The sequence below is a fragment of the Pimephales promelas genome, chromosome 6, assembly GCF_988280905.1.
Source record: "Pimephales promelas chromosome 6, fPimPro1.hap1.1, whole genome shotgun sequence".
NCBI classification, from domain to species: domain Eukaryota; kingdom Metazoa; phylum Chordata; class Actinopteri; order Cypriniformes; family Leuciscidae; genus Pimephales; species Pimephales promelas.
This window is the reverse complement of record NC_142774.1, coordinates 32,315,357-32,340,632: the sequence shown is the minus strand read 5'-3', so window position 1 is coordinate 32,340,632 and position 25,276 is coordinate 32,315,357. Positions and strand designations below refer to the sequence as shown.

At 36.5% G+C, this 25,276-nt stretch overlaps 1 protein-coding gene across 2 annotated transcripts in view; it reads right to left on the bottom strand.

The window, feature by feature from the left end:
- The window catches only part of sgcz (sarcoglycan zeta), a 289,415-nt gene that overhangs the window by 68,800 nt on the left and 195,339 nt on the right, over positions 1-25,276 (bottom strand). For both annotated transcript variants that reach the window (XM_089132423.1, XM_089132422.1), the window contains exon 3: positions 20,764-20,865. In XM_089132423.1, the coding sequence (XP_088988549.1) occupies positions 20,764-20,865 (102 nt within the window). The remainder of the gene's footprint in view (positions 1-20,763; positions 20,866-25,276) is intronic.

Here is a 25,276-nt window from a genome sequence, read left to right as displayed (position 1 = left end):
CTTAAAAACCCTCCACCGTCGTGTTCCCGTCTAAAGGGTAAAAACGCAAAAGTCTGCTAGGTTGTATGCAGGTGTGCGGACTTGGTGTTGTTGTGTGGCAGTGCTTCACATTGCCACCTAGCCACCTGGAGGGCATACTACATCGAATTTCCCACACTTTTGCGTCACCATATGCATGCAGATTTCCCATTCATATCGTTTAAACGCAGAAAAAAAATTGCTAACGCAACGCCACTTTTGCATTTTCTCTTTGGATCGTTTCCGTGTAAACATAGTCTAAAATGTGCAGTTTTACTGTATTGGCATGGGGGTTTGGGGGTGTCCATATCCACCATATGCCTCAAGCTGAGCAACACATCTCATTTGCATAGAGTTGATCAGGTTGTTGATTGTGGAATGTTGGTCCACTGCTCTTCAATGGCTGGATGTACTGCCAAATTCTCCGAAACTATGCTAGAGAAATGAACATTGAATTCATGGGCAACAGCTCTGGTTTACATTCCTGCAGTAAGCATGCCAACTGCACACTCCCCCAAAACTTGCGAAATCTGTGGGATTGTGCTGTGTGATGAAACATTTTAGAGTGGCTTTTTATTGTGGCCAACCTAAGGCACACCTTGCAATAATCATGCTGTCTAATCAGCATCATGATATGCCACCTGTGAGGTGGATGGATTATCTTGGCAAAAGAGAAGTGCTCACTAACACAGATTTAAACACATTTGTGAACAATATTTGAGAGAAATAGGCATTTTGTGTAGGCCTACATAGAAAAAGCCTTACAGTAAGGCCACGATTACCCAAAGCCAGGTATTTAGCTAAACAAATCACTGTAAAAAAAATATTGATGGTTTAACTTAAAAAAGTAAGTAACCCGGTTGCCTTAAAATTTTAAGTTCATTGAACTGGAAAAAGTGAGTTAATACAATGAAGGAGAATGATTTAATCATCAGAAACTCAAAATCATATGTTATCTGAACTAAATAAATTATTTAAGTTGATTTGACAAAAGAAAAAATGTTGTGATTACTACACTGTGAAAAAATATTGTTGGTTTAACTTAAAAAAGTAAGTAACCTGGGTTGCCTTAAAATTTTAAGCTGATTGAACTGGAAAAAGGTGAATTAATACAATGAAGGAGATTAATTTAATCATCAGAAACTCAAAATAATAAGTTATCTCAACTAAATAAATTATTATAAAGTTGATTTGACAAAAGAAAATATGTTGTCATAACAAATCTTGAAAATATATTTTTTTTACAGTGCATTTCCGTTTTCAACAATAACATCATTCACACACCCGCATAAATAGGCCGTCGAGCGCCATCATAACTATGCCAAACCTATTGGCGGCAGTGTAGGGAGAATGATAAAGCCATGCAAGCCAATCAGAATCCCCAGAATCAACAAGAGATAACCTAAAACGCCGTTTCTCCCAGTTCACACGACAACACATAACCACCGTTTTCAGAAATCTCCACTTTGGCCGGAGTTTTTAGAAATAAGCGTTTTCTGTGATAAAAATAGGGTTTTCGTGTAAACAAGAGGCTAATCCGCAGGGGAATATCTGCGTTTTCCCTTCGTGTAAACGGGGCCTAAATCTTTGAGTTCAGCTCTTGAAAAATGGGGGCGAAAACAAAAGTTTTGCATTTATAATTGTCTTCAGTGTAGTGTTTAGTTAACATGAACTAAGAATGAACATTTAACAGCATTTGTTAATCTTAGTTATGTTAATTTTATCATTTACTAATGCATACTTGTATCAAACATTGCATTTGTTAAAATTAGTAAATGCACTGTGAACTAACATGAACAAAAAATGAACGACTGTATTTGCTTAACTAACATCCACAAATATTAATAATAAATATTGACATCAACATTTTTAACTGTATTAAAAATATATATTTGGATTGATATAAGGGTGTTCAAATCCGAATAAATCTAGCTAAAGCCAATTTTAAGGTTGTATTTTCTCTTTATTTTAACATATTTTGAGAAGTGAATTCTCTATTGTTTCATTCTAGTTAATATACACACAGACATTCGGCACCACAGACAGCACACATCATGAAAAACATATGATGCAAGAGATTTGAAGTAAGTTCAGGGTTAAAACACTTGCACTTGTCTCTTTCTGGAGTAGAAGAGGAATTAAATGAGGAATCTCCCATCATGAGTGGGTGTGAGATGTCAGGCTTTTTGAGTTTAATGTACTGTCTAACAAACCTACTTAAACTGCATCAGAGAGAGGCATTTCAAATGTAGAAACATAAGTGTCTTTTCTCAGTAATGTAATGTGATAGTGACACGACGACACTATAGCTTTTCATACAATCAAACGAGTATTAAACATTAACCTCCTTTAGACAGACTCCAGGAGGATCATGTTTAAATATTCGTTATCATCAATCTAAAAAATGCTGGGTTGTTTTAACCCAAATTTGGGTCAAATATGAACAAACCCAGCCTTTGGATTACATTTTTAAATTCAATTTTTAACCACACGTTTGGGTTTGTCCATATGTGACCCAAAGTTGGGTTAAACCAACCCAGCATTTTTTAGAATGTAGTAGGGCCTCAAAATCAAAATAGAGGGATAATTAAATCACATTATAGACAGACACACACACACACACATACTAACTTTATATAAATTATACCCAACAGTTTGAGTGTGTGTGTGCGTGTGTGTTTGTGTGTTTATGTGTGATAAAAGCCTCAAACCTCCATCTAGCCTCAAATCTTGAATTTTCTTGTCACACACATTTTAGACCTTCTCTGTTTGTTTTCAGTGCAATAGTAAATATAGTACTGGTTGTCTGAAAGTACAGCGTTTTCGTTTTTACTAGGACAACTAAAGACATACAAGTTATGACATGTACTGTATGTATTTGTGGTACATACATATCATAAAAGATATGTATTACAAAGATATATATTTGAGGAACGGAGCCGATTGTCTTAGCCTAGCATTTGTCCTCGAGTCAACTAATGCTGTCTTAAATTGGCTGTGCAAATCTTTTACAACATGAGATTTTGGCCAAATGACAGAAAGAAATAGCGCCCAAATAGTTAAAATAAACTTTATAACCTGTAAGTTGATGGAAACATAATGTTGCCTTATAGATGCAGTTTAAAAACCTTATTAACCTCATTTATTTTGGTAAAATGTTAATAATATAATGACATATGCAAATGTCTGGCCATATACAGTATAAAGCCACAATATCAACACTGACAACACAGTGTTTAATTATTTTAAAAGAATTGTGTTTCTATTTTCTGAAAAGCAGTGATTAACAGCGATTATATCCTAATATTCAAATTTTATTAAAAATACACTCACTTTTAATTTAGCTTTGTAATCAATTTAATCCATCTTTGCTGAATAAATGAATTGCTTTAAAAAATAATAGGAATTTCTGAATTATTACCACTGCAGAAAAAGCTAACAAAATTCCAATTTCATTAATTTAACCTTGCTCTGGGAGGGTGGAAAAAGGAAACCTTTGCCATGAAGGGGGCGACACGATGTGAAGAATGACAAACCAATATATCTCCAGGTGGAATAAAGGTAACAAGGTTCCATTTATGACACTATAAAATAGCAGAGAATGAATGTATGTTCCTGCACACTAAGGGGGTATAAACCTTAAGACCACATTTCTGCCTTTATGAAGGCACGTTTTAGGAAAGACTCTCAGCGTAAGTCTTTGTGCCTGAAATATGCCACCAGGGCAATACGAAAAAAAAAAAAAAAGAAAAATAATAAAAAAAAAACCACACACACACACACAACCAGAGGGCCAGTTATATGAGGATATCAAAAGAATCTAATTTTGCGTGATGGTATAAATTCAAAGTGACATACCTCATCTATTCAGTGCTGCAAATTTCGGAATATTATATAGATTAATATCCAGTTATTGTGTCTTTAGGCACTTTAACCAAAAATATATATTTGAGTTGCTGCACTAGTCTCCATGCCCAAATCATTAGAATTCAGTTGCGTGATTCAGGCATCTATACATCTACAATGTACTGTAGTTACACTAAGATTTAAATTAGCTTCAGTCACTGCTACGGATGAGGTCAGCATGTAAAGTGGATTTAGATCCATCTCTCTCTCTCTCTCTCTCTCTCTCTCTCTCTCTCTCTCTCTCTCTCTCTCTCTCTCTCTCTCTCTCTCTCTCTCTCTCTCTCTCTCTCTCTCTCTCTCTCTCTCTCTCTCTCTCTCTCTCTCTCTCTCTTTCTCTCTCTCTCACACATATTAAGCGAAAGACAATATTTTTAAGGCAGCTTTGGTGGAAAGAGCACTGTCAGTCACTGCCAAACAGAAAGCAAACAGCTGTCCGTGCGTGACTGTGGTGAATTTGTCTCCTGAATGTAAACACAAATACTGGCTTTCAATGCCTTTACCACTGTGCCCTGTAACACATTTCAAACACACAATTATTATTGCAATGCAGGAGCAAACACATGTCCTCAAACACCCACACAAAGCAATATTTGTACGTACACTGTATGTGCCTATACTCGTGAGATCTAGGCTGGTAACCAAAACACTGTGAGTCTGAATCCTTCATTAATGTAAAATTGCCGAGTATAAAGGGTTGTTAGAACCATGAGCACAACGATGAAGTTGTTTGATTTTATAATAGTCCCTGAATCACCTAATCATCATCTAATTATCAAAAACCAAAAGCAAAATTAGACTCAGGTGTGTTTGGACGCCCGGGCGGACTTATCAACAGATGTGCTGATCCGACTGTTCTTTATTTATCTAAGCGAAGAGTAAAATAATCTTGATTTCATTAAATCTCTCAGGTTAAAGACACATAATTCATGTTTTTTTTTTTTTGTTGCTCATAGTTGAAAAAAAAAAAAAAAAAAACCCACAAGATTCCTGTTGTAAAATTATCAAGCTGAATAACTTTACATAACTTTTCTTGCATCAGTTACATTTTAGTATTGTTAACACCTTACAATAATATTCTCCTTGATATTGGTTAATGTGATAGGTAGAATAATTAAAAAAAAGAATATTGTTAAATAAGTTATGGTAACACTTTACAAAATCCACAACTTTTGATTACAAAATAAATATATATATATATATATATATATATATATATATATATATATATATTAGGGGTTTCATCAACTAGTCAACTAGTCGACTAGTCGACTGTCACAACCACTAGTTGGCGCTGTTGGCCTTAGTCGACTAGTCGGAAACAAAATGATGACTTATATATAGATATATATTTTTTGTTAACTATCCCTTTAAATACAAGCGGCAGTACTATATACTATAAGCACTATAAGGCGCACCTTCAATGACCTATTTTAGAACATTTTTTAGGATTTGCCGCGCGCTCAGGAAAGCGCACGTTAGAACAGCGCGTGAATTAAATGTTTAACCGGCAAGGCTTATGCAAACAATGAACTTTTGTGAATTGCAGTTTCCCGTACCAATTCCTTAAAGTGTGATGTGTAGGCTACGTCGCGTTGTACAGTTGAGACAGAGGCGCCAGAACTTATAGAATGCACTGTAACACGATACTACTACCATATTTCTTCAAAAGCAGATCGTGGAGACATTTACTATTCGTGATATCGCACCCCTAGAATAAACCATTTAACGACTAGTCGTCGACTGTTATGCAAAACTAGTCGACTAGCAAAAATCAGTAGTTGTGAAACCCCTAATATATATGTATATATATGTTATTAACTGTTGAATTGAGCATTAACTAAGATAAATGAATGCAAGAGGTTGTTCAGTCATTCATGCAAATCAATGAGTAAGACTTATATCCGGCGATGCAAACTAAAATCACGCAATATCTGCTCTATATATCAGAAATAATAGCACAGATTTAAAACATAACTTATCTAGTGCACTTACTCAGTGGATAACTGTCCATTGTCCCTCCGGTATGGTTCGCCGCCTCCAATTTATTTTCGGGACATGGAAAAAAGTAAATAAAGCCTCGTTTATCGGATTGGGGAAATCTTCAGACTGTACAAAATATTGCGTCTCCTGGTTGCCATGGCAACCATTCGTGCACGAATCAATATTTTCCGGCTCGAAAATATAAGAATGTTCATCAAACATAAACGGTTCGTCGGTTGAATCCGCCATCTCTTTAGTGTGTATCTTGTGGAAGCACACTGTCTCTTTTTTTAAATTATTTTTATTTATTTATCATTTTCTCTGTTGCGTTCAGTGCTTCTCTTATGCACTCAGTGCTTTCTTCCGGAAACAACGGACCATTTTAGTTTTCAAGTCACGGCTTTCGTGGTTCGACTGGTCGAGACTGTTTTCCAAAGATGGCTCCTGCCTGTATACGCGAAGTGGACTGTCTTTATAAAATATCTTCTTATTAAATACACTTAGAAAGTTCTCAATGCTTCGGTTTGCATGTATGGACCCTCATTATGTTACTATGTTAGTGTGGGGCTATTTTGAACCTTGGTAGTGGCGAGTTGTAACAAGCGATTTTTATTTTTCATTACTTTATGCCCTATCTACTAGCATTATAAGCTAAACAGTTTTTAGAAATAAAACTCTTTACATTTGATTATCATGAAAACAAATCTATCATGAAAATCAAACATTGTGCACCATAGTTGTCATTTACTATATCATAAAATGACTGGGAAACCAGTTTGCATATTTATGAACACTTCTTTGCTCACATACGCATATACATGACAAACATTTTGCACTTTGAGAAATGGGAATATACTAACATATCAGACTGCTCACACACACACACAAACACAAAGTACTGCTGATCCCAGCTGACAAATGCCCAGCACTGATGTCTGGATATCATCCAATCTCACAGTGGCCTTGGGCAGAGTGGAATATGATTGGTTGCCAAACAGAGTCAGAAATTTGAGTATTAAGCATTAAATCCAGCCTTATGATTAGTGCCAGTCTGTAATGTCCTGCCCTGAGTACACTTCCCAAGACACTCCTAGCAAAAGCATTCATAAAGTTTAGATGAAACAAACATTGAAGAAGATTTATCTGATGCAACTTTGCAAAGTTGGCTATTTATGGTAAAAACAACCATCATAGAAGATTTATTTGATGCTATCCTTTACATAAAGTTTTATTTTTGTGGCTTCCATAAATCAATATAAGCAATGTGATTTTCGAGCACACAACAGATTGTTGTGTGGAAATTATTCTCTCTTCGAGGGCCAAACCTCGCAAGGGTTAGTTACACACACACACACACACAAACAAATGCATGCTCAACACAAAAAAGTAGAATGAAACCGGAGAGAAAGTCTTGTCTGATTGGTAATAGGTTATTGATTAGCGAGTCAGTCCAATCCTGCGGTTTGTTGGCAGTTTGAGCTCAACTAGCCAACCTGTTCTCAGACCTATCAACAAAATAAATGCCAGCAAAAGCAACCTGAAGACAAATTAAGTAATAATATTAAAATAGCTACATCCACATTCTACTATCTTCTATTTTGCAGCAATCGAACGTGAGCATTTATTGAGTTTGAGGAGTTCTCTGCACTTAAGTGACACTCGTTCTGTCATTCCCTGCTGACTGTTCTTCTTAACATGTTAAAAGTTTCTACGCTGCATTGAGCCAATATACTTCTATTGATTGATTCCTTAGCCATGGCCTGTACTGCACACACACACACACACACACACACACACACACACACACACACACACACAGCAAATTCACACAGTAATACAGAAATTGGCTTACAAGATGGTGAACTTCATGTTTTAAAGATGAGCTAAACCACATCAGACAGGTGACAGTACTGTCAATGCGAGTTTGAAATTATATATGAAGCATAATAGAATGCATTTTTCTGAAATGTTCTTGAGAGGCAAGCTTAAAATGACAGTTTGACACGCAGTGCTGTTTAACACTGTGTGTTGAATCTCTTGATCTCCAGGTCTACATCTTATTAAAGCAATAGTTTAGCGAAAGATGAAAATTCTGTCATCATTTACTCACCCTCATGTCATTCCAAAACTTTTCTTTTGATTTTTTTTTTTCTTTCCTTTTTGGAACACAAAATATGCATTTTAAAAAGTGTATTTGCAGTTTCTTAACATTTAATTACAATTAATGATAAATGCAGCTTTAAACGCTTTAAAGAACACAAATCGTCAATGTATGATACAAGTGGCCCATTATATGCATGCTTTATATTTTAAGTCGGTTGAATCCATATCATAGTTTCATGCGGGGAATAAAGTTAAAATTTAGGTCATTCAAAATCCATAAGAGAAGTGATGCCTGATTTGTTATTAGCTAAATTATTTAAATATGTACTATACAAAAATACAAGTTCTCTTGAAGATAGATAGTTAAACAATAGATGGCTAGAGGGCTAGATCTGCATCTGGACTGATAGACAAAGACATAGCTAGATTACAAAGAGCTATATGCTGTTTCATTACACGCATATTACGTGCACATACTGTAAACCTAAATATATTCAATGACAATACATTCACATTCATACACACATTCATCTTGTCGTTTTTCAGTCCCACACTCATTTTAATTATGAGCAAGCTTCAAGCCACAGTGTGGCTTTACAGCAGCAAAACATAATGCATCACTCTCGCAAGAGTATTTTTCATGCTCTCCGCTAGATCTCCGCTCAGATCCCAGCGTGAGCTGACCACAGGGACTATTTGTCACTGTACTACTTGATCAAACCCCTCCTCTTTAAAATAATGCTCATCTTCCCTTTATCGATCTTCATTTTACTGCCTCGTAATTGTATGCAGTGTGCTGTAAATGAGCAGGCCATATAAAATCTTTTGATCTTCTAAGTTTTCCTGTGCAGGAAATTATCTAGGAGCCGTGCACCACTTGTTTGTTGCCTTATCATCCTCATGGGGGGACCAGGAGATCTGGGCTTATCTATAATGGTAGTGGAAGCACACTGATGTTACAGTGGCCCTGTTTACACCTGGTATTAAGATGCATTTTGGTCGATCGGATAACAAGAGGACGACGCTTCCAGAGGTAGTTGAACACATATTCGACCGGATTGCTTTTCTAGTGTAGACGCTCATGTGGTCGAATGCATTCTAACGGCCACAAAAGTCTGCCTACTCTCCGCCTACTGACCTAATGCTTAAACATTATGGGAAGTGTGCTATATTTAGACAAGATTTCAACTTTGTTGGCTGAAGACTCGAGTTTGGTTTGAAGATGAAAGACGTGCCAAGCATAATGTTCAATATGCACAGACTTCACGTGGTCTTGCGGTTGTAAACTAAAGCTGCTGCTTTCTGAGTGTTTTTCAGTTGTCTCTGTGTAAACTGACACAGTTTAATGTCAATTAGCCAGTGGTGGGCTGTCATGGCCATCAATGCCTTCTCTGCTGACCCTGTCAAAATATAATATAATATAATATAATATAATATAATATAATATATATATATATATATATATATATATATATATATATATATATATATATATATATATATATATATATATTTATTTATTTATTTTTATTTTTTTTTTACAATTATATTTCCTGAAATAAAATGGTTACTTTGTTGAGGCTGAGCTGGATTTTCCATATATGGTCATCTAAACGCATCACAGCTCCGTGGACCAAAAAAAAAAAAAAAAGAATAGCTAGCCTTCCATTGAAGCTGCCATTTCCCATTTGATCTTAACTTTGACTGACGTGTATTATTCGCCAATCAAAATTTGATTCGCAGTGACAGAACGCCCCAGGGGGCAGCGATGTGTGTCGGCGCTAGCCCCCACTGATGTCATCAGCCGTTTGAAATTCGGTGGGTTGTGAGCGTGTGCAATGTCAGTAAATGTCAGCTTTATGCCCTGTGCTTGATCGCGACCATTCCAGTGTCCACCGCATCAGTTGAGCGATCTTTCTCCGCTCTCAAGGGCATCAAAAGATTTAAAGAATACAACTGGACGAACCAACACAGTCTGATCCCAAAAAGTCATATAACTGACGTCTTGGGACGTCTTTTGACCATACGTCAATATCCGCCTTTTTAGGGCCCCCTTAAACGTCGGTAGATGGCGATCCCGGGCCGTCATACAACTGACGCTTTACCTTTAACGTCAGTTAGGTGACGGGTTAGGTTTTGGGTTAGGTTTAGGTCTGGGGTAGAGTTAGGATCCCATAACCTCATCTACTGAGGTTTAAGGGGGCCCTAAAAAGGAGAATATTGACGTATGGTCAAAAGACGTCCCAAAACGTCAGTTATATGACGTCTTGGGATGAGACTGCGCTGGACGAACACGATTCTCTGCACGACTCTCTCATCTATTGCCGTGGGAGCTACTCATTCATCCTAAGCAGGACGCACAACTGCATGAGGAGGTCATTGAACGTTTCATCAGAAAGGATCGGAGGATGTATTTTATTTACAAGTAACAAATGAGTGTTAGGCATGGGCGAGGATAGCCCCTTTTTTGGTTAACTTTGTACTCTAATTTGAAGGACAAATTTGAGACAGATTTTTCCCCCAATCAAATAAAAATCAGGTTTGAGAGGCTACATGGTGCTAATGCACTTCAGAAAAAAAAGCGTTCAATCATGCTCTTATAAAAAAAAAAAAAAAAAAAAAAGTCACATATATTATATAAACACCAATCTGCATGTGCATGGAAAGAACATGTTCAGACAGATAATAAAGAAATGTCTTGAAAATTTTGAAAATACTTCCTGCACTGACTAATGACACTCCTCATGAATCTCCATCCCACCAATGAGAAACACAGAAAAGGCACTTTGCAAAAAAAAAAAAAAAAAAAAAATTGCTTTATGTGAATGATATTGCTGTCCATTTCACATTTGTTAATCATTGAAGATTAATTCACACAATTTAGGAAACATTATAGCTGAAGATACTGGAGAATAATAATTAAAGCCAAATGGCTGCAGCTAAAGGAGATGTTGACCAAAAACCATAATTATAAGTCCAGCATATCAATATCTTAAAGCATTGTTGTAAACAGATATGATTCCAAAACATGGTCGGGAAAGCCATACTACCATAACACTCATATTCATACTGTACGTATATTGTTCAAAAGATTATTTTTGAAAGAAAATAATTCAGCAGGGATGCAATACATTAATCAAAAGTGACAGTAAAGACTTTTACATTGTTACAAAACAATTCTAAATGCTATTTTTTTAACTTTCTATTCATCAAAAAAATCTGAAAGAAACCATTACAAATATATTAAGCAGCACAAGTCTTTTTCGACATTGATAATTATAAAGAAATGTTTGATATATTGTGATAATATTTCACAATAGTACTTTTTACTGTATTTTTTATAAAAAAATAAATTGGCGACTATAAGAAACTCCCACAATGGGATGCACTCAAATTTTCAGTGTGACAAATTAATATAACTAATTTTTAAATTCCTTCTTAAGTCATTATTTGTTCAAACTTCCACAAGTTAAGACTTTTTCACCAAACAACCCCGTTTTTAGAAAGTCAACTGTACGCCACATACTGAATGAAACATGCAGCATAATGAGATAACAATACAGTGGATAATTGTTTGAAATATTTAACACTGAATATTTTACATATTACATCCTCAAATTCAGTGCCATAGTAAGCTAATATTCCTTTCAGAAACACATTGTGCACATAAACCAGAAGCCCTCAAGAAGCATTATTCAAGCTTAACACTTAGGTTTTCAAGGAAAGACATTCAATGCTGAATGAATGTGCTCAATAAACTTCTAAATTAATATCTTATTGACAACTTCAAACATGCTATTTCTCAGCAAATATGGAGCAGCTTAGAGAAGATAACATTTCTAGCAAACACCTATTTTTACTTACTTTAAAGTGTTCTCAGCAACATAAAGGAACAGTTTATCTCAATAAAGCAGCCATTTTCCTTTCTGCACTATGAACAGGGTAGAAGCAAATCTCCAGCAAAAGGTTGTGCATCACTTTCTAAATCTAAAACTCAAAGATTATTTGGATTTATCATTGTTAGCAGTCTCCGGAATCTCTCCTCAGTCCTGCTGATATGCTCTTATCACCTCTAACATTTACCTCCACAGTCCAGGTTGTACCCTGAGCCCTGCTAGCTAAACAACCAACGGCTAGTCTGCCCTTTTACACATGCTACATGGACCCCGGCTAAATGTCATTAGCCGCTGATGAGGATCAAAACTAAAATGGCCAACTAGCCTGTGTAATGTCAACGTGTAGCATTAATTAAAACCGTGTCTGTTTTGAATTAATTTCTCTAATCGAGAAAGGCAGAGTTGATCCCAGGTTGGTGTTTAAACGGCCATGTCACCATGTAGCGGCGGACGAGGCGATGGATTCGACATCTGAAAAGGCAACAGCTGGAAATTTGCCAAAGCCGCTGGCGACGTGAGATGGTAAGATGCAGAAAGTGTTTATATTTATTTGGTTAATTATCTACGGCTCATTGTTCTGGAGACAGTGACCCCAATTAGCTAAACACATGTTTATTTGGTAATGTCCAATCAAATGCTAATTTGCTAATTCACATGAATGCTGTCATAAAAATCACATACTGAGGGTTACATCGAACGAGTCATTGAATCAGGTTTAATTTGGACTTCTCTATGCACACTCTTTGAGGTGGTGACCATAGGCTAGACCTCGACTGACAGTCACGAACGGTTTGACCTAAAAATATCAAAATTGAAACTAGTGTGGAAACAAAGACACCTGCAACTTGGATGCCCTTGAGGTAAGCTAAAACATACCAAAAATTAATTCCAAAGTGATCTATCCCTTTAAGGTCTCAAGAAACATTTGAAGTCATATAACAACACTGCTGTGGAAACCCACTGTGAGTTATATTACATGTCACTAGCAGTCGCTGTCATCTCTGCATCTGTCCAACAGCATCACGTCGCCATTGCATGCCCTCGTAAACATAGTTCGCACCCCTCCTATATGGAAAAACAATAATAATGGGCTTTGACAGAACAGATTGTGTGACACTAATGTAAATAAAGAGACTATCACTCTTCGTTATGCCTGATGCTCTCTGAAGACACATCTGCCTTGGTGCTTAGATGTTGGGTAGATGTTGGCTAACCAATCACAGCAATACAACGCAGAGTTATTACATCGCAAATGAGACTAGTTCATTGAGCCAATCAAAATGAAAGGTGGGATGACATTGCTAAGAGATGAGAGGTAATTGCAGAGGTAACCTGTGCCCACAAGGCTTTTGAGAATTTTTTGTGCATCTGCGAGAGAGCGCAGAGAGAATAATTAATATTCTCCGTCATTCTCGGTTCCTGAAGGTCTGAACAGTCCCCATGTTTTATCATCCTGAAATGTTGTTAAATGTTAATGGGAACCTATTTTTACATAGGCCATTCTACCACACTCCCAACCCCCCTGAATAAAACATTACCAACACACTTTCCAACACTTGAATCCCTTGCTCTCTGCTAACACACTTAGTGTTTTGGACTGGAAAATGTATTTACTGACTGGTGTAAGTTTTAAATTGTTCATGCAACGGCTTACGAGAGACGCTTGAATACTGTCTATATCAGCGCAGTCTCATCCCAAGACATCATATAACTGACGTCTTGGGACATCTTTTGACCATATGTCAACATCCGCCTTTTTAGGGTACCCTTAAACGTCGGTTAGATGATGTTATCGGATCCTAACCCTACCCCAGACCTAAACCTACCCGTCAACTGACGCTAAAGGTAAATCGTCAGTTGTATGACGGCCCGGGATCGTCAACTAACTGACGTTTAAGGGTACCCTAAAAAGGCGGATGTTGACATATGGTCAAAAGACATCCCAAGACATCAGTTATATGACGACTTGGGATGAGACTGTGTTATCTATATGCACAAATATGCACAAACTACTCTTCTCTTTTTGTACCAGCCATAAATAACACTTGTAACCATAGCAGTTAGAAGTGATTTCCACATCAGCATGTTACACACATTTACAAATATATAGAAGAATATTGCAACCTTCAGGTAAATGTTTATATATTTCACATATTTGCAATATTTGGAGGGGACTTACTTGTTTCAAAAGTGTTAGCTTATTGCGTTTATGTTGACATTCATTTTTTACATTTTTCATAATCTGTAAATATTTGTATTCCCCATCTTACATTTAATGTATATAATAATTCCAGATTTTTAAAAGCATTATACTTTTTGTTCATCAGAATTTTTCAAAACATGTTTAGTTAAGTTATGAGAGAATAAATGGTTTAAATATTGGGCTAAAATGTTGTAACAATCATTGTCAAACAGGCATGTTTTTTCTCAATATATTTGTACACCCAACTAGGTGACATATACTGGGGGATACAAACATTACAATATTTTAATTAAAAGTCTTTTTTTTTTTTTTACTACTCATGAAATTGTATTTTGTGTCCTAATAAGGAAAATAGCAGTAAATTAATTGTCTGATGCCTCTTTTTGGACTTCCCTTTGTAGGGTTAAATACCTGATTTCTATTTTAATATATTTTACAATATAATTTATTCATCTGATGGAAATGCTGATTTTTTTTTTTTTTTTTTTTTTTTTTAATAATCAGTTACTCCAGGCTGCAGTGTCACATGATCCTTCAAAAATCATTATTTATTGTGCATTTGCTGCTCAAGAAACATTAGTATCATCACTGTTGAAAACTGTTAAAAATTGTTGTGGATTTCTGTGGATGGTGTTTAGACTCACGAGGAGGGATTTACAATCATTTTAACCATTACTAGAGAATCATTTTTTTTTCTTGTCTCAACATTTGTTTAAGGATGGAATAAAAGCGTCTATTACTAAGGGGAGGAGAACAAGAGAAAGTATCATTCTATCATAAGAGTGTGGAAATAATGCCTACAACAGGAAACTTTTGTCTCGTTTTAGCAACTCCCAATACAGGCATTCTAGCAACAAGGCCACTAGGGAGTACCACGAAAGAGAGAAAAAGAGGAAATGATAGATAGTGCATATGAAAGTGAGAGCACCAGGATAGAATGGTTGTGCAATATTCACAAGAGACAGAAGGTTGGGAGGTAAAAATAAAGTCTTGTCTTCTGTGCCTATAGTGACGTAAACATGCGTAAGACCTTGGTTATAGTCAGCAAGTGTACATGAACATTAAAACATGCAAACACACACACACACACACACACATCAGGCCTTTAATGAATTATCTTGTCCTAGGCAATGACATTCCCACTGTAACCTGACTAACTCAGCTTTTTATCCAAAGCACAGTGGGATATATGCTGAAAAGACATCCTTAAATTAGCACTGCAGAGTCGGTGTGACTTTATGGCAGGAGATCTTGCTTTACCCGTTGCATATATCCTGTATCCTGTCCTGAAAACAAGGAAAAAACAAGGAAACAGCTTTGCATGTATCAGCATAATAATTTCAGCTCATGAACTAAATGGTTTTTGCAATCTAAACAGAAATGTAGGTGATGAAATACATGGTTAAATATAAAACAGGATTAGATGTAATACCGTTATTTTTGAAAGAAATTATTGCTTTGGTTTATCCCAGGATGCATTACATTAATCAAAACTACAATAGACCCGTATAATATTAAAATGTATAGTTCAAACAAACGCTGTTTTTTTTCAACTTCCTATTCGCCGAACCCTGGACAAAAATATTAATTTTAACGAATTAAAATATTTTATTGTTGAGTTTCCACAACAATATTAAGAAGCACACCTGTTTTCTACATCGATAATGATAATATATACAAATAGGTTGAGCAACATATACGAAGCAATAAATCCTGAATGACATTTTTAGCATGTGAATGATTTTTTAAGGATCATGTGACACTGAAGAATGTAGTAATGGCTGTTGAAAATTCAGCCATCAGGAATAAATAATATTTTGAAATATAATACAATAAAAAATAAATAAAAAAGAGTTACTTGATAATGTAATATTATTTCACAATGGTATTCTTTTTACTGTATTTTGGATCAAATAAATAGAGCCTGGTCAGATAAGAGAAATCGTACGAACCCCAAAACTTGAATGGTAACACTCTGGTACTGGAATACAGTGATGCCGCTTGGAATGTTGGATAACAGACTGCATTTTTGTGAAGCCATCAATACAGGCTTCCCAGTATTGTTGGACACAAACTTTACACATAAGTCTCACTAATTTCCAGTAGGCAATTCAGGACAGGGCCAACAATATTTTACACCTTTTATTTTGCCATGTGGTGAATGCAATTTCATCATTACATGGTCATCCAAGAACACCCAAATCCAGGAAGACTAAAATAGATCATAAAGACACTTTGAGACCCATAACCCGCAATATAAATTATCCACATTTAGATTAAAGACCATATGACCATTATTACATGACAGTCTTCCCATGTCAAAAAAAAAAAAAAAAAAAAGATTTTCACGATAGAAAAGGACATCATTTGTGCAATCAAATCGTAGCCGATGAATTAGAGGAAAGCCCTTCTAGTTTGGATAATTGGTGGCAATAGAAGCATCACATTTGCTGTGGTTATTGGTCAGAATGTCCTCCATCTGTGTGCCAAATTTCACTTTCGTCTTCAAGAGCAGAAAAAGAAGAAGAAAACTAACAGTCTCTGTGAATCCCTACTGTCAGGGCACTGATCAGTGAGTCGGCTGATTTAAGCGGTGTCTCAATCGCAAAATCCATCCAGTGCACTGAAACGTTTTCTCCCTAAAAAACCCAAAATCAATCGATGCTCACTATGGCCCCATCCACACTACTGCGTTTTCGTTTAAAAATGGAGACCTTTTGCTACGTTTGCACCTCCCTTCCAGACTAAAACGGGAAAAACGAAGACCTAAAACGGAGAAGTTTAGAAACGCTGCAGCTCCGTTTTTCGTTTTGAAACTCCAGAGGGCGTTTTAGTGTGGACGAGACAAAACGGTGGACGGAGTTTTAATTTTAATGTTTTAATGTGGGTGGAGATCATTTCTAATACGCAGAAAAAAAGGCTGGTGTGGACGGAGATCGTATTCGTTTTAATTCTCCGTTTTTAAACGAAAACGCAGTAGCGTGGATGGGGCATATGTTTCCTACCGTAAGTTTTGAAGCGCGAAACATAAATAAACTCACCACACATATTCATTCGTTATAAATGTTTTATTTATTTATTTATTTTTTTTAAAGGAAATGGTATTTAATTATATTTCAGCATAACTAACATATTTTCATCCTAGGGCGTCATATAGAGAAGCTTTTGACACTAAAAGATGTCATGGCACCCTTTAGCGTCAATATAACACACTTCAGTTATGGTAGGTTTAGGTCTGGGGTAGGGTTAGGGTTAGGGTTAGGGTTAGACCACTAGGAGATACCTTCTATCCCATATATATCTGCGCCTCATATTGACGCTAAAGGGTGCCATGTGCATTGGATGTAGACGAAATGTCAAAAGTGTTTGCAAATTCGAGAATTTGTGTATAAAAATAAACTGTATGGATACTAGACCTAGGGAGCTGATGAGACGCACCAATAAACAATAGGTGCCTACCAGGATTCTGTGCTTAGCCCCCATTTACAATTCTAAAATACAATTCTAAATAAAGTCTGATTCAAATTCAAATGATAGTGCCGGATATTTGTCAGTTTGTCAGCCCATCAATGTCACCATATGTGTATGTTTGAAGGCCTCTTTTTTTTACTGGTGGCTACATGCCTTCACTTCTCCTGCTGCCCCTCATGCTCTGAATCTTTATTCATCCTTCTCAAGCACCTTTCCTTTCACGTTTCCTTTTTTGGCCACTCTTTCATGAGTGCCTGTGTCACATATCATTGGTGGCCCTTAGAAGCAGGGTGTCAATTCAGGCTATGGCACAATCCCTCTTTGTAGAAGACGCCAAAACAGCTTGTCTGCAGTACTCAGCTTTACAGCTCAAGGCTCTCCTCCAAGACCAAGACCACCATGCTGCATCCCCCGAACCCTAGCTTCTGGCTTTCTACACTTTGTGGATTAATTATAATTTGCATTGTCGCACCCTCACAGTCATCTGAGGCAAATGATCCAAAATGGCCTCCATGTCGCTGCGAGGGTGTGTTGGGATTTGCAACGCTGCGTTCTCGGTGGGGTGCTGAGGGGAAATGCAAAGGCCCCTCAACACGCTTTGATGTGCGCTGGTGATTATTGAGGCTAATCAGGAGTGCCATCAGCGGGCTAGCAGAAAGCCTGCGCTTTGTTTGTGTTCTTTAATGCTAATCACTGCGGCTAACACATTAGGCACTTTGATTTATTGGCTCAGGGACAAGGCTTCTTTATAAGTTTATCTGAGCAGTGGTAAAAGGGTTTATCATTATTAATGAACATGCACTCCAAACAGGCTCAGTGGTCATTGTTTCTGCACAGTGTATCATTATAGACTAAACGATGGAGACTGCTGTGCCTCTATTAATTTCAGTTTTACTAGTGTGCCAAGTACCACATCTGTTGAAAGGACTATGTTAACCCATGTTTTGTACAATGTTCCTTAACATGGGACAGGTTAAAAAGCTGAAGCAGCTGCTGCTGGAAAAAAAAAAAAAAAAAAGAAAACATGGCTAAGGTTGTGGTCAAAAGGTTTTCAATAAAAAATGGCTTCTTGATTTTGTAACGAAGATAAGATGGAAAATGTGCACCCTAAATTCAAGGATATAAAACATAACAGCACAGGTTACTACAGTAATAATGCACTTTTTGGGAAATATTATGCTTGTTTCAGATAATTTTATTCAGTGTGACGGGGATTGACCTGCTTGAGCTGCACGAGCTGAAGCGAAACAGTGAATGAACACTAGTAAACTCAAACGCAGCAGTCGGCTTAATTAACTCACCCGAACGCATCCTATAAATATGTGATTAATCATTTATGCATGCACAACATAAAAGTAATATTACAATTTGCTTCTCCTCAACATGACGTGAATAACAACTATAACAACACTGTGTTTGTTAAATGCTGAAATAAATATAGGATAAGTACATATATCAAACAATGCAACTGTAGAGTAAATGTTAATAATTTAATATGTTATTGTAATTAAATCATGTTCAAATATTTGTTGACATAATATTCACTAAATATATTTAGATAGATAGATAGATAGATAGATAGATAGATAGATAGATAGATAGATAGATAGATAGATAGATAGATAGATAGATAGATAGATAGATAGATAGATAGATAGATAGATAGATAGATAGATAGATAGATAGATAGATAGATAGATAGATAGTGAGTTAAAGTGTCAGACACACCAAAAAACAGAGTGAAAGAGAAGGAGAGATATAGATCAACAAAGCTGTATTTACAATTGGGTGCTAAAGGTCAACAGAGGCCTAATACAAATGAACCAGAACATGATGCATGCGTACAGCAGGAGCTTGGGGAAGCACCCAGCCCTGTGTACTTCTCTGTATGTGTGCTTGACAAAGAATGTGTGTGCTATTCATCTTAGTGATATACACTTTGTCCTTTCACATATATCAAGAGTTCAAGCTAGAATCCCTACCACGCTCACTCCAGCATCACAGCTGGTACCTGGAATGACAGACCAGTGATGTCTGAAACCCTCACAATTTACATGTCATGTCAGCACGGTGGGTGTGTCGGCTTTTGATGAAGAGCGTAGATGTTGTATTAATGTCCTTAATTTGTGTAACTTATACCGTGGTAAACTGCAAATGGGAAGCAAAAATGCTAATGGCTATTTTTCTAGCTTGTCGCAAATAACTTGACTCCATTTAGCCAAACAAATGTCCATTGATAAACATTTAACCTGTGCCCAAATATACATATACACACATATATATATATATATATATATATATATATATATATTAGTGGTGTAACGATACCCTCACGTCACGATTCGATACATATCACGATACTGAACTCAAGAAACGATATTTTTGCGATACTCCAAGACATAGTAAAAGGTTAACAAAAAATTTACTGTTGATTAAAATGCTAAATTTGATTTTACATTGTGGGTTTAAATAAATAGGTTTGGACTTGGTGCTTGTAACCCAAGGACAATGGTGATACTATAGTACAGTATATATAGTATACACAAACACGGTATATACATAAACACAACATACAAGGAAAATGTGCAAAGTGATAAGTCAGAATTAAGTTTTATAAACCTAAAAATGGAACTAAATAATTTTGAAGGATTTAAATCATCAATTTAACCATTAAATAATAGCCCTTGTCACATCAAGTGTAACATAAAGCTGAATGTATGAGCTAAGCCTGTGCTACAAGACGTCAACCAGTAAATTCACTCTCTAAATGGCAGCACCGAGTGAAACAGCTTCACTGAGGGATTTAGCAGGCAAAGTTCAGCAGGTTGTTTGAGTTGCTTAACTTGGATTCAGCAGCAGCTCTTTCAGTGTGACCTACTGCACCTGTGAAGAGAACAGGAGCAAAATCCTCGTCCAAAGCCAGATCCCACTACCCTAATCACTTAGTTTGCTGACACCAACTAAAAAAAATGTACTATAGTATTACTGTGACATGGTACCATGGTAGTGAAAATCATTTGTAGTACCATCAGAATATTTTAATCAGCCATTACCTGTTTATGTAATAAAGTGGCACTTGTTTGAAATACAAAACTGAGAAAGTACTCATATAACAAATAAAAAATATAAAAGTTTACACCATTATTTGCCTATTTGCCTGTTGTATAGAAAAAACGAAATTCTTACCCGTCGGGATTTGATCTCTTTCACATAAAGTGGTAGAAGGAACTCCGACACACCCTCTAATCTGATGCCCTCTTTGGTTATGCGGAGATTTCCCATGCCATCCTGAGGGAGAGAGAGACAAAGAGAGAGAAAGAGTTTGTGATATGCATGCAAATATATGATTGTTTAACATATCTATGTTTTTAATTGATTGTTTTTCTAAATAAACAATCAGTATTTTTCAACTGTAAATATCCTGAGTTTAAAGGGATACTCCACTTTTTTTTTTTTTGGAAATAGGCTCATTTTACAACTACCTCGGAGATAAACAGTTGAGTTTTACCGCTTTTGAATCCATTCAGCCGATTTTCTGATATTTAGAAGAATATCAGTAACCAAACAGTTTGTGGTCTCATTGACTTCCATAGTAGGAAAAAATATGTACTATGGTAGTCAATGAGACCAGAAACTGTTTGGTTACTGATATTCTTCTAAATATCAGAAAATCGACTGAATAGATTTGAAAACGGTAAAACACAACTGTTTAAAATGAGCCAATATCCAAAAAAAGTGGAGTATTCCTTTAAGGAAAAACATCAGCATCTGAATGATAACAAGCGAAGAGACATGCAGTCTCCCAGAGGACCGCTGGTGTCACTAGTTTCATTTTCATGGACTTTTAGGGGCCGTTTACACAACACCATTTTCAAATAAAAAAGGAAAAGTTTTTTTTTTTTTGGCTATTTATGTAGATGGCAACGCCTTTTGGGGGGCCTGAAAACAATGTAAACGTTCCCCATGTAAACAACAAAAATGTTAATTTGTGAAAACAGTGACATCATGTGCATGCATATTCCTTGTCAAGTCTTCTTCAGTGACATTGGCAACTATTTGCCTGACATGCATTATATAACATGTTTAGTCTTTTTCACGGATCAGAGTGAACGGTGTACGCAAAAAAAAAAAAAAAAAAAAAAAAAAAACCTTAAAGGAGGAACTTTCCCGTCTTTTTTGCTCATTGTTGTTGTGTAAGTATACGTGTATTTTTAAATGTTTCTTATAATATGTTTCATTGGTCATGATGGTAACCAAGTACGTTTCAATGATTTCACACACCTGATCCTTGTTTTGTTCATTAATTTCGCTCTGTATATACTGTCCTCAGTTCAGTTTGCTCACTGTCTGGTTTTGACTGTGCTCCAGCACACTGTTGTGCTTACTTTACCATTGTAGAGTTTCCACTTTTGTTTTATATATTGAAAATTAAAGTAACTGTTGCTTAACTGATCCGCTTTTCCACTCATAGTCTTCGTGTTAGACTTGACATTCCATTTACATGCCCCTGGTGTGCCTACAGTTACAGAAACACAGTCAGCCTTTAGCAGATTGAGCATTGGTAATCAAAAGAACTGTGAGTTTCACATGTATGAAGGATGAATTGATAGTTACATTTGCATGCTCTTGTTTTTTTCAGAATGAAAGCTTTTCTGTCTTGTAGAGAATGCAAGAATATGGATGTCAGAATGTACAAAAAATTACCAATGTGCTCCCACGTCTCCGCATTAATAAATGATTGTAAATGCTCACATGTGGCAGCATGTGGATTTAAACATCTCTCAAAGGCTGGTTTCTCTATTCAATTTGGTTTGCACAAAAAGGAGCCCCACGGGTGTTTTCAAGCTTCCTTTACCCCTATCTCTCTCTCTCTCTCCTTCCCAAATGCCATAACTACAATAATGAGAATGCCATACATACCAGATTCCACTCCACATTTTTCATATTTTTAAAAAGACTGAACATTGTTGATAGAGAAGTATGATGTTTTTGTTTTATGATACAACATATTTATAAAAAACAAAAAACTCAAAATTGGCTATACTTTTAAAATGATTCTACCTTTTTTTATATCTTTGACCTCTTTTAACCAGTTTTTTTTTTCTCTTTCTCTCAAAAGTATCACATAGAACATAGAACAGAGTGCCAGCTCAATAACTAGACATTCTTTCAATCAGTGACCACTTTATGAGATTCAAGGAGTGACAACAGTGTCAGTGAGGCCTTAAGGCATATAACTTGATCTTCTTTTAGTACCATTACAGCTTGCATTTCTGCTTCAACTGGCATGACAGTGGTACCATCAACTTCCTCGACAGCAATGGCCATATGGGATGCTGCTCTCTAAGGTACTGCTGCTGAAAAACAATTTCAATTTCAGCACTTCTCCCTGTCATGATCAACTGAATGGCTTCTACTGATCATGCTGGACTTATTTTGTTAAGACCAAACATCTCTGTGACATAAGGGCAAAAAGGGAAAGTGGAATCTCCTATAATATCAAGCGTTTTGAATAAAAAGCAAACATGGTTTTGTGTACATTATTTCTTCTGTCACATGCAGGTGCCTGTATTTCCATTCAGGAATCAAACTACATTCCCAATGGATCATTCATCAACCTCTTCATCAGCTTTGCAGACATAATGCATACTCATCCAGAGTAATTTTTAATACAATACAAGTGTGAATCAACCATCTCTGTGTGTGCAATCAACATCATGCAAACAGACATACAATCCTCACTTCAGTATGCTGTCAGCCGGCTGATTCATGGCAATAGAGTGCCATTTAAACCTTTAGTGGGGATTCGATTAGCTGATACCATATAGCGGAGCCTTCATAGATAACACTTGAGCAAATTTGGTTTCAGTGGCCCAGTATGTTCTCATCATTCTGTTCTCATAAAATAAATGTAAGTACAAAATATAATACATAATATCAAACTATAAAAATACTAATTGGTATTATTGAGCTAGTTACTGTAGATCAGTCTCCGCTGACAAATACCACAGCTCACAGCACTGTTCATTGCTTGTAGAAGAAAAATGCAGCTGCAAATTGAAAGCCTGCCAACATGAGCAAAAAAAAAAAAAAAAAAAAAAAAAAAAACCCACAAAATATAAATAATGCCTGGGGGTTACAAACATTGCTTTGAAATACCAATAAAGGTCTTTATTGAATTTTAATTTAACGTTGAGTTGACTTTGGAATTTCAATAATAATAACCTATTACAAGGTCAAGACTTTATTTATTTTCACTCAGTAGATTTAACTATGCCTTGCCAGGCACGGGTGTACCCTGGATCGATGTATTATTCGATTTAAACAATCTTTGCTGGATGCTGCTTTTAAAAATTTATGTTGCAGAACAGCGGGAAATAATGCAAACCAGCAGTTGTGTCCCTCCACATACACACACACACACACACAGTCGCCTCCTCATCACCCTATTGGGAAGTACTATAATGTAAGTCCTTGTTGTGAATGGATCGATGTGGTAGCCTTGCACAAATGACTAAATAATAACACTGATTGGTCTATGATTAGCTAAAGACCCCTGAGAGGCGGAGCTTCAGCAGAGCCACAATCAGACTTCTAAATAGGGCAGTTTGTACACTATTTGACCATTTAAAATTCACCAATTGCAAGGACAACCCTCGCAGAATCCTCAGTTTAAGGATCTTTCTCAAAAACACTAAAAACTGTCCAAATCATGGGTTTTCAACCAGGGATAAAAATAGTAGAACCTTCGTTTTAGTGGTCAAGTTTATTTTGTTGACCTTGGCCACTAAATTTTGACTTATGTTTGAAATATTTAAATTTTATAACAATGCTAAAAATAGAAAAATGTCATGTTATGGTTGCATTTGATGGATGCGTGTGACAAATGAATGTGATGGATGGATAGATGGATGGATGGATGCAATTGACAGATGGAAGGAAGAATGTGATGGACTGGTGGATGCATGTCAAGGACACATGGATGGATTGGTGGATGATGCACAGATGAAATGGAGGGTGAATAATGGATGGATGGACGGACATGTTAAGGAAGGATGGCTGCATGTAATGATGAATGAACTGGTGGGTGATTAATGGATAGATGGGTGGATGGATGGATGGATGGATGCATGGATGGATGGATGGATGGATGGATGGATGGATGAACTGGTGGGTTAATAATGGACGGACGGACGGGTAGATGAACTGGTGGGTGAAAAATTGACAGTTTAATGGATATATGCATGTTATGGATGGATACTTGGTGGGTAGGTTAATAGACATATTTTTGAGTTTTAGTTAGTTAGTTAGTTAGTTAGCAAAAACCTGAGTATTTTGTGGAGGCCTTTTTGATGGATCATTGCTGTAAGAGCTCAGTGGTCTTTTGGCTTAAGCGATTTTCAAAGCCTTTACCCACAGAGACTGTGAGTGCCACACAGCAAGAGTTTCAACACAAAGGCGACTGCATTATTATAAACACATATCCAGCAGAAAGTAGCAAAGGGAATAAAAGAGCAAAAGACAAAGAGAGAAAGAACAAAACAAACGTGAAAGGGTGATCATGACGGGCAGCGTGGGTAAGAAAGGACAAGCCTGCTGAGAGAGTCAGATCTGTATCGGTCCCACGCATTATGCTCAGCATAGGAACTGACATCTTCTTTTAATCAGCTTCTAATAGACTGCTGTGTCAAGGTAATGA